At 50.6% G+C, this 10,139-nt stretch overlaps 1 protein-coding gene and 1 long non-coding RNA gene across 5 annotated transcripts in view; one reads left to right on the top strand and one right to left on the bottom strand.

Moving 5' to 3' along the window:
* The window catches only part of LOC137322698 (uncharacterized), a 13,531-nt gene extending 10,125 nt beyond the window's left edge, over nucleotides 1-3,406 (bottom strand). Inside the window, exon 1 of the long non-coding RNA XR_010963211.1 lies at nucleotides 3,063-3,406. This is a non-coding gene — a long non-coding RNA (uncharacterized lncRNA). The remainder of the gene's footprint in view (nucleotides 1-3,062) is intronic.
* LOC137322695 (glycerophosphodiester phosphodiesterase domain-containing protein 5-like) overlaps nucleotides 1-10,139 on the top strand; it is a 199,152-nt gene that overhangs the window by 186,750 nt on the left and 2,263 nt on the right. Inside the window, exons 15-17 of one of the 4 annotated variants that reach the window (XR_010963209.1) lie at nucleotides 5,369-5,481; nucleotides 8,966-9,028; nucleotides 9,929-10,091. Coding sequence is in view for 3 of the 4 variants with exons in the window: in XM_067985639.1 (XP_067841740.1) it covers nucleotides 5,369-5,481; nucleotides 8,966-9,028 (176 nt within the window). In the remaining variant the exon portion in view is untranslated. Of the gene's footprint in view, nucleotides 1-5,368; nucleotides 5,520-8,965; nucleotides 9,029-9,928; nucleotides 10,092-10,139 lie in introns of all 4 variants that reach the window. The other 3 variants (XM_067985639.1, XM_067985640.1, XM_067985641.1) reach the window with 3 other exon arrangements.

The following is a 10,139-nucleotide window of genomic DNA, read 5'->3' as shown; positions in this document are numbered from 1 at the left end:
ACACGAGGGAAAAACTTACTTGACCTCGTCCTCACCAATCTACCTGTCGCAGATGCATCTGTCCATGACAGTATTGGTAGGAGTGACCACCGCACAGTCCTTGTGGAGATGAAGTCCAGTCTTCACACTGAGGACACCATCCAACGTGTTGTGTGGCACTACCACCGTCCTAAATGGATAGATTCAAAACAGATCTAGCAGCTCAAAACTAGGCATCCATGAGGCGCTGTGGGCCATCAGCAGCAGAATTGTATTCCAGCACAATCTGTAACCTCATGGCCCGGCATATTCCTCACTCTACCATTACCAACAAGCCAGGGGATCAACCCTGGTTGAATGAGGAGTGTAGAAGAGCATGCCAGGAGCAGCACCAGGCGTACCTAAAAATGAGGTGCCAACCTGGTGAAGCTACAACACAGGACTACATGCATGCTAAACAGCGGAAGCAACATGCTATAGACAGAGCTAAGCGATTCCACAACCAACGGATCAGATCAAAGCTCTGCAGTCCTGCCTCATCCAATCGTGAATGGTGGTGGACAATTAAACAGCTAACGGGAGGAGGAGGCTCCATGAACATCCCCATCCTCAATGATGGCAGAGTCCAGCACGTGAGTGCAAAAGACAAGGCTGAAGCGTTTGTAACCATCTTCAGCCAGAAGTGCCGAGTGGATGATCCATCTCTGCCTCCTCCCGATATCCCCACCATCACAGAAGCCAGTCATCAGCCAATTCGATTCACTCAAGAAACGGCTGAGTGCACTGGATACAACAAAGGCTATGGGCCCCGACAACATCCCGGCTGTAGTGCTGAAGACTTGTGCTCCAGAACTAGCTGCGCCTCTAGCCAAACTGTTCAGTACAGCTACAACACTGGCATCTACCCAACAATGTGGAAAATTGCCCAGGTATGTCCCGTCGACAAAAAGCAGGACAAATCCAATCCGGCCAATTACCGCCCCATCAGTCTACTCTCAATCATCAGCAAAGTGATGGAAGGTGTCGTCGACAGTGCTATCAAGCGGCACTTACTCACCAATAACCTGCTCACCGATGCTCAGTTTGGGTTCCGCCAGGACCACTCGGCTCCAGACCTCATTACAGCCTTGGTCCAAACATGGACAAAAGAGCTGAATTCCAGAGGTGAGGTGAGAGTGACTGCCCTTGACATCAAGGCAGCATTTGACCGAGTGTGGCATCAAGGAGCCCAAGTAAAATTGAAGTCAATGGGAATCGGGGGGAAAATTCTCCAGTGGCTGGAGTCATACCTAGCACAAAGGAAGATGGTAGTGGTTGTTGGAGGCCAATCATCTCAACCCCAGGACACTGCCCTGAGGAATTCCTGCAGCAGTGTCCTAGGCCCAACCATCTTCAGCTGCTTCATCAATGACCCTCCCTCCATCATAAAATCAGAAATGGGGAAGTTCGCTGATGATTGCACAGTGTTCAGTTCCATTCGCAACCCCTCAGATAATGAAGCAGTCTGTACCCGCATGCAGCAAGACCTGGACAACATCCAGGCTTGGGCTGATATGTGGCAATTAACGTTCGCGCCAGACAAGTGCCAGGCAACAACCATCTCCAACAAGAGAGAGTCTAACCACCTCCCCTTGACATTCAACGGCATTACCATCGCCGAATCCCCCTCCATCAACATCCTGGGGGGTCACCATTGACCAGAAACTTAGCTTGTACCCAGCCTCTGACCTGGCTACAAGAACAGGTCAGAGGCTGGGTATTCTGCGGCGAGTGACTCACCTCCTGACTCCCCAAAGCCTTTCCAACATCTACAAGTCACAAGTCAGGAGTGTGATGGAATACTCTCCACTTGCCTGGATGAGTGCAGCTCCAACAACACTCAAGAAGCTCGACACCATCCAGGATAAAGCAGCCCGCTTGATTGGCACCCCATCCACCACCCTAAACATTCACTCCCTTCACCACCGGCGCACAGTGGCTGCAGTGTGTACCATCCACAGGATGCACTGCAGCAACTTGCCAAGGCTTCTTCGACAGCACCTCCCAAACCCGCGACCTCTACCACCTAGAAAGACAAGGGCAGCAGGTACATGGGAACAACACCACCTGCACGTTCCCCTCCAAGTCACACACCATCCCGACTTGGAAATATATCGCCGTTCCTTCATTGTCTTTGGGTCAAAATCCTGGAACTCCCTACCTAGCAGCACTGTGGGAGAACCTTCACCACACGGACTGCAGCGGTTCAAGAAGGCGGCTCATCACCACCTTCTCAAGGGCAATTAGGGATGGGCAATAAATGCTGGCCTAGCCAGCGACGCCCACATCCCATGAACGAATTAATAAAGAACTATCGAGTCCCTTATCACGATTGCTCTCCTGACATTTCTCTTCCACTCCCGTACAGCTGAGCCATTCATGGTGCTGTGGACTTGGCTCTGGCTGCACTCCGCAGAGGAACCCTCTCCCTCACCAGTATTCAGAACTGGTTAGAGAGTGAGATGCACTCAGGGGACTCCTGCACTACCTGCCTGGTCCTTCTTGTCTGTCTGGCGGTTACCAGTCCCTCTCTCCCTGCAATCTCTTAAGCTGTGGGGTGACCACTTCCAAAAACGTGCTATCCAAGTAGCTCTCAGCCTCGTGGATGTACTGTAGCGACGCCAGCTGTTGCTCAAGCTCCGAAATCCGGAGCTCGAGTTCCCCCAGCTGTCAACACTTCCTGCACTTGTGGTTGTCCATGTCAGGGGAAGCATGCTGGAGTTCCCACATGGCACAAGATGTGCATCCCACTGGTGTGAGCTGCCCTGCCACGCCTTGATTTATTAGATTGTTCACTAACCTTATCAAAAATAAATTAAGCCTTAAAAAACTCAACAGAAAAAGAAACACTCACCAGCTACCAGCCAATCAATTCCTTCCCCTGTTTATTTAGTTTTATTAGTCTAGTTAATAAACTAGATCAAGTTATTAAATTTAATAAATTAACAACAATTTTACGCTCCCAGCTTTTAATTTAATTTCACCCACTTCCCTAACTCAGAGGGGAAAAAAGAGGCTGTAAAACTTACCAGCCAATCACCTACCTGTTCTATGACATCGCTCCTTGTTTTTTTTTCTCTATTCCACCAACTGTTTTCACAAGTTACACCGGTCGGCCCCCCGCTGCCTCCGGAGCTCCCCCGGGTCGGCCCCCCCGGAGCTCCCCAGTGAGTGTAGGCCTTTGAGCCTTGACCTTTATTTGCTTCCCTCTGCCACCTCCGATGAAACTAAATTCCCAGGAAGAGCTATGAATTTGCATCACGTTCTTTGGAATGTGGCCCACTGTCTCCTCACCGGGGAGGAGAGCAAAGCCGCAGCCAGTTGCTGAGCAACCAAGGCTGAGGCTCGGGGATGCCAACTCTGCTTGGGCGTATTCCAGGAGGTTTCATCACCTGACCGCCCACCTCCAACTGCCCCGCCCCCACGCTCCTGCCATTGGTCCATCCTCACGGCGCCCCGCCTTCCCCGCGGCCAATTGGAAAGTGAACAGACTCTTTGTTACCTGATTGGACGATTCTTAACTGTCAGTCAAAACAGCCTTTCTACCCACCTCCAATATTTTCATAATTAATAACCAAAAAAGTGTGCAAAGAAGATCGAGAAAAAACTTTTTTTTTTAACTTCCCTATGATTTTTCTCCTGTGTTGCTTGCAGTCGTGTCCTGCGAGATTAATCTTTGTCCTGGAGTCTCCAGGAATTAATCACTGGGGACCAGAATCTCCTGCCTGACTGACCCCGCAGGGACTGCCCAAACACTTTGGCCTCTTGTAAAGTCTCCCGGGTTCCCTTTCCTTACCATCGGTACTTGGCGTCAACACACGAAAGGTTGCTGCAAATCTTGTTCGGGTGCCTGTGCTGACTCTGAGCTATTGTCACTGATGTGTGAACATAGGTACATAGGATCAGGAGGAGGCCATTCAGCCCCTCGAACCTGTTCCGCCATTCAATTAGATCATGGCTGATCTGTATCTCAACTCCATCTACCCGCCTTGGTTCCGTAACTCGTAATACCTTTGCCGAACAAATCATTCTCTGTTTTGAAATTTTCAATTGACCCCCAGCCTCAACAGCTTTTTGGGGGAGAGAATTCCAGATTTCCACTCCCCTTTGTGTGAAGAAGTGCTTCCTGACTTCACCCCTGAACGGCCTGGCTCTAATTTTAAGGTTATACCCCCTTGTTCTGGACTCCCTCCCCCACCAGAGGAAATAGTTTCTCTCTCTCTCTACCCTATCAAATCCTTTAATCACAAACACCTCAATTAGATCACCCCTTAATCTTCCACACTCGAGGGAATACAAACCCAGTCTATGCAACCTGTCCTCGTAATTTAACCCAGTAACAGGGTTAAATTACGAAAATTGAATGGTGGGAAGATTGACGAGGTGAAGCAGGTTACCGTTTAGCTGTCACACAGTCGGTTTTCAGAGACTGGAGGAAGCCTGCGGTGCACTCACAATGAGCCTCAAAGTCCGTTGGACTCATGATCCCAATGAATGACGGGAAAAGTCACGCGTGCACACGGAGAGAAGCCCACTGGTGCATGGCTTGCCTGTGTGAGTTTGTCCCCACTGAATGCACTTTATTTCCCCCCCCCCCCCCCCCCCATGTCCCAATTCCTTCACAGTAACGTATGGTCAAGCCCCTGGTGCTACACCATTTCTTAAAAGTGGGATATTTACATTTTCTGTCCTGAGATAATTTTTGCTTCGATTAATAGCGTTTCTGACATTTTTGGGGGGTTTGGATGAGACCTAGTGGGATGATAGGCGTCAGCTTTCCCTACTGGATTAGGAAAACGAGACATCTCCTGTAACGATGATACGGCAATTTCTTGATTTCAGTCAGGCTGTCTGGAGGCTGCGCTAAGGCAAGTACGGTGTCTAAAGGGAGAGAAAGAGGCGAAAAATCCAAGCACCTCTCCTCTCCCCACTCCTCTCCCCTTCTCTCCCCTTCCCCCTCCTCCCTCCTCCTCCTATGTCCCCTCTTCCTTCCCTTTCCCTCCCCCTCTCCTCCTCTCTCCTCCCCTCCCCTTCCTTCACTTTCCCTTTCCCTCCTCTCTCCTCCCCTCCCTTTCCTTCCCTTTCCCTTTCCCTCCCCTCCCCTCCCCTCCCTTCCCCTCCCCTTCCCCTCCCCTTTCCTTCCCCTCCCCTTCCCCTCCCCTTTCCCTCCCCTCCCTTCCCCTCCCCTTTCCCTCCCCTCCCCTCCCCTCCCTTCCCCTCACGCCCTCCTCCCAAGCAACTGCTCACAGAGGGGCCTAAATGAAGCCTTTGATTGAGGTGGGCAATCAGATTTCTTGTTTCTAAAAAAAAAAGGAAGGCGTTTTTAAAAATGTTTTGTTCCTCGTTGCAGATGGCGACTTGGTAGCATGCGGACCTATAACCCGGAACAGATTATGTTGAGTGCAGCAGTCCGCAGATCGAGCCGGGATGTCAACATAATGAAAGAGAAGCTCATCTTTGCAGGTACGGTGCAGCCCTGCGTGCATCTTTAGGTCATCAAGGTGAGAATGACGGTTCCATGGTCATGAGATGGATTTCTGAGTTTGGGGATGGGGGGGGGGGGGGGGGGGAGGGGGAGGGAAATGGACAGTTAACAGGCGACAACTCAGTAAAATTGAAGTCAATGGGAATCAGGGGGAAAACTCTCCAGTGGCTGAAGCCAAAGGAAGATGGTAGCAGTTGTTGGAGGCCAATCATCTCAGCCCCAGGACATTGCTGCAGGAGTTCCTCAGGGCAGTGTGCAAGGCCCAACCATCTTCAGCTGCTTCATCAATGACCTTCCCTCCATCATAAGGTCAGAAATGGGGATGTTCGCTGATGATTGCACAGTGTTCAGTTCCATTCGCAACCCCTCAAATAATGAAACAGTCTGTGCCCGCATGCAGCAAGACCTCGGCAATATCCAGACTTGGGCTCATAAGTGGCAAGTAACATTCATGGCAAGTAACATTTACACCAGCCAATGACCATCTCCAACAAGAGAGAGTCTAGCCACCTCCCCTTGATATTCAACGACATTACCATCGCTGAATCCCGCACCATCAACATCCTGGGGGTCACCATTGACCAGAAACTTAATTGGACCAGCCATATAAATACTGTGGCTACAAGAGCAGGTCAGAGGCTGAGTATTCTGCAGCAAGTAACTCACCTCCTGACTCCCCAAAGCCTTTCCACCATCTACAAGGCACAAGTCAAGAGTGTGATGGAATACTCTCCACTTGCCTGGATGAGTGCAGCTCCAACAACACTCAAGAAGCTCGACACCATCCAGGACAAAGCAGCCCGGTTGATTGGCACCCCATCCACCACCCTAAACATTCACTCCCTTCACCACCGGCGCACTGTGGCTGCAGTGTGTACCATCTACAGGATGCACTGCAGCAACTCGCCAAGGCTTCTTCGACAGCACCTCCCAAACCCGTGACCTCTACCATCTAGAAGGACAAGGGCAGCAGGCACATGGGAACAAACCACCTGCACGTTCCCCTCCAAGTCACACACCGTCCCGACTTGGAAATATATCACCGTTCCTTCATGGTCGCTGGGTCAAAATCCTGGAATTCCCTTCCTAACAGCGCTGTGGGATAACAGTCACCACACGGACTGTAGCGGTTCAAGGTGGCTCATTACCACCTTCTCAAGAGAAATTAGGGATGGGCGATAAATGCCGGCCTCGCCAGCGATGGCCACATCCCATTAACGAATAAAAAAAACCTCACACAGCTTGCTCGCAAGGAAGGAAATGGGCTACAGTAAATGCAAGCCTGGCTGCTCGTAAAACTGCATGAAGATATCCTTATGAAGAAAGGCTGAGGGGTGACCTGATAGAGGTCTTTAAGATAATGATAGGGTTTAATAGGGGCGCAGTAAACACAAATGGGCTCAATTTTATAAAGGAGCTGGGAAGGAGGCGGGCGAGTCAATTTGAGGTTGGGAAACCCATTGATACGGGTTTCCCGGATGTCCTTACGATTTTGACATAAGGACATCTTATATTTTCTTTTCTGTCGGTTTCCCGTCCGACTGACTGGCTGGTCTCAGTCGAACGGGAGATCTGCCAGGGAAAGGACCTCTTCAGGTAAGTCTGCTGGTAAGTCTTTATTTGTATGGATGGGCGGGGGGAGCACGGTTGGGAAAGGGGCATAGGTGGGCACGGAGGTTGCGAGTAATGGGGGATGGGATCGGGGGTCAGTCATGGGGGTGGGGGGCAGGATCAGTGGTCATTGCGGAGATCCGCGATCGTTGAGGGGGAGGGTCGAGGTCGGAGGGGGAGGATCGGGTTGCGGGGGGGGGGGGCGGTGTCCGCGATCGGGGGGTCGGATGTCTGCAATCGCTGGGGGGTCGGTGCAGGTAGGCTTGTTGGGCCTGGGGGAAGCACTCCTGCTCCTCCGGGCCCACAAGCTGTGTCTTTCTAGGCACCTAGCTGTTAGTCTCGGGCCTTCTCGCCTCCTTTCACGAGGTGTAAAACGGAAGGCCTGGGATCGGGAATCAGTGAAAAATGCAGGCCTGAAGCCTCCTTGAAAGGTTTTACGGCCCAGCCCGACCCGCCTCCTGGGAGCAGATTGGCCACCCGCCCCCGTGAAAACCGGAGATGGGCAGGTTGGAGGCGTGTCTGAAATGGTGGCAATTTTCAATGCCTGCCCGCCCCCAACCCACCCATTTTTTATTTTGAAAATCGTGAGTCCAAAACTAGAGGTTGTAAATATAAAATTGTCGCTAATAAATCCAATAAGGGATTCAAGAGAAACTTCTTTACCCAAAGACTGGTAAGAATGTGGAACTCGCTGCCACAAGGAGTAGTTGAGGCAAATAGCATAGGTGCATTTAAGGGGAAGCTAGATAAGTACATCAGGGAGAAAGGAATGGAAGGATATGCTGATAGGGTTACTTGAAGTAAAGAGGGAGGAGCGTAGACCAGTTGGGCCGAATGGCCTGTTTCTGTGCTGCAGTTTCAATGTAACTCGATGTAAGCAGCATGGTATCTCCAGGTTAAATTGACTGGCGCTTGCTACCTAGGCATAGTAAAATCCCATGGTGCAGTTTCACCTGCGCTAAGGAGCCACCGTAAGGACTGCCACCATTATGACCGTGCGCAGGCTCTCTGGATCTAAGAGCAGAATTTACCTGGATGCCTTTTTCCTGATGGCACTCTTGTTACCTAATTGAAGTGTCAGCTTGGCTCCGTTGGTGGCACTTCTCCCCCTCTGGCTCAGAAAGGTTATGGGCTTGAGTCTTACACCAGGACTTGGCCTGCAGTTGAGACTGACACTTCAGTACCGAGGGAGTTCCTCGATTATCGGAGGTGCCATCCTTTGGATGCGACGTTGGAGAGCTTGGTCAGATGGAGCCTAAAGATCCAGTGGTACTATTCGGAGAACAGTTTTCCCAGTGTCCTGGCCGACGTTCCTCCCACATACTACAACCTGTAAATTATACCAATCTGTACCATACACCAATCCGATTTATTATAATATACACTTCATAATGATGCACTATTAAGTTCCATACTTTATAGAATAAAACACTACCAGCAACTTACATTTATATAGCACCTTTAAGGCAGTAAATCGTCCCAAGCCGCTTCACAGGGGCGTAATCAGACAAAAATTGACACCGAGCCACAGAAGGAGATATTAGGACAGGTGATTAAAAGCTTGGTCAAAGAGGTAGGTTTTAAGGAAGGTCTTAAAGGAGGAGACAGAGGCGGAGAGGTTTAGGGAGGGAATTCCAGGGCTTAGGGCCGAGGCAGCTGAAGGCACGGCCACCAATGGTGGGGCGAAGGAATTAGGGGGATGCACAAGAGGCCAAGAGTTGGAGGAACACAAGAGTTCTCGGAAGGTTGTAAGACTGGAGGAGGATCCAGAGATAGGGAGGAGCAAGTTCGGGAGAAACATTACATGTACATTTATTTATCTGTCTCATTTTCTCCCTTCCTCTCCTGAAGATGTTGACTCCCTCGCTGGGGTACATTTCCACGGGCACCATTATTCATGTGTTGACCATGATGGTGAGTATCGGCAGATATTTCACCATGGGGCAGGGGGGCGTGTTGGTGGGGCGGGAGGTGGGGGGGGAGTTCCCACCACAGCTGACCCAGACCCTACCCTCACCCGACATCCCCACACCAGCGCTTCAAGTAGGAGTCACTAGATGGTGATCAGGAGAACGACCCTTTTCTTACATTGGGGAGGGGTAGAGGTGGCCAGGCGGGGGGGCGCTGAGGTCAATTTCAACTCCCTAATTTCAGCTGTGATTGAAATTGGCAAACTCAGCACGGAATCTGACCTTCCTGCTTTCCTTTACTGGCTCCGTTGGGAAAGCGGACGTATATTCTACTGTGTTCTACCTTGCACCCTCCGAACATTTGAACTCATCCAAACTGTGCTGCCCGTAGCCCATTTCCTATCGCGCACCAAGCCCCGTTCACCCATCACCCCCTGTGCTCGCTGTCCTACATTGGTTCCTGGTCCGGCAATGCCTCGATTTTAAAATTCTCATCCAGGTTTTCAGATCCCTCCATGGCCTCGCCCCCTCCCTCTCTCTGTAACCTCCTCCAGCCCTACAACCCTCCGAGATCTCTGTGCTCCTCCAATTCTGGCCCCTTGCACATCCCCAATTTGCATCGCTCCGCCATTGGTGGCCATGCCTTCAGTAGCCAGGCCCTAAGCTCTGGAATTCCCTCTCTAAACCTCTCTCCTCCTTTAAGACGGTCCTTAAAACCTAGCTCTTTGATTAAGCTTTTGGTCACCTGTCCTAATATCTCCTTATGTGGCTTGGTGTCAAATTTTGTCTGATAATCGCTCCTGTGAAGCGCCTTGGGATGTTTTTACTATATTAAAGGTGCTATGTAAATGCAAGTTGTTATTATAGGGTTCAGGATATTCACTATCCTTCCCTTATAATGCAGGCACATGGTCTCAAGAGATAGACAGACATCTGATTAATAATCTTTATTAATAAACACACTGGTACAACCTATTACGTGCAGTGCTCATGAGATCGGTACCAAGAATACTCATGAGCAGAGAAGTCATCGGGGGGTTTGCAAGCCACGTTCTCTCACCACTCAAGTAAGCCTTATGCAACACTAGGAGGAGTTCCTAAAGTGTGCAGTACCT

The sequence above is a fragment of the Heptranchias perlo genome, chromosome 6, assembly GCF_035084215.1.
Source record: "Heptranchias perlo isolate sHepPer1 chromosome 6, sHepPer1.hap1, whole genome shotgun sequence".
In the NCBI taxonomy this organism is placed as follows: Eukaryota; Metazoa; Chordata; class Chondrichthyes; order Hexanchiformes; family Hexanchidae; genus Heptranchias; species Heptranchias perlo.
This window is presented reverse-complemented; position numbering and strand designations above follow the sequence as displayed.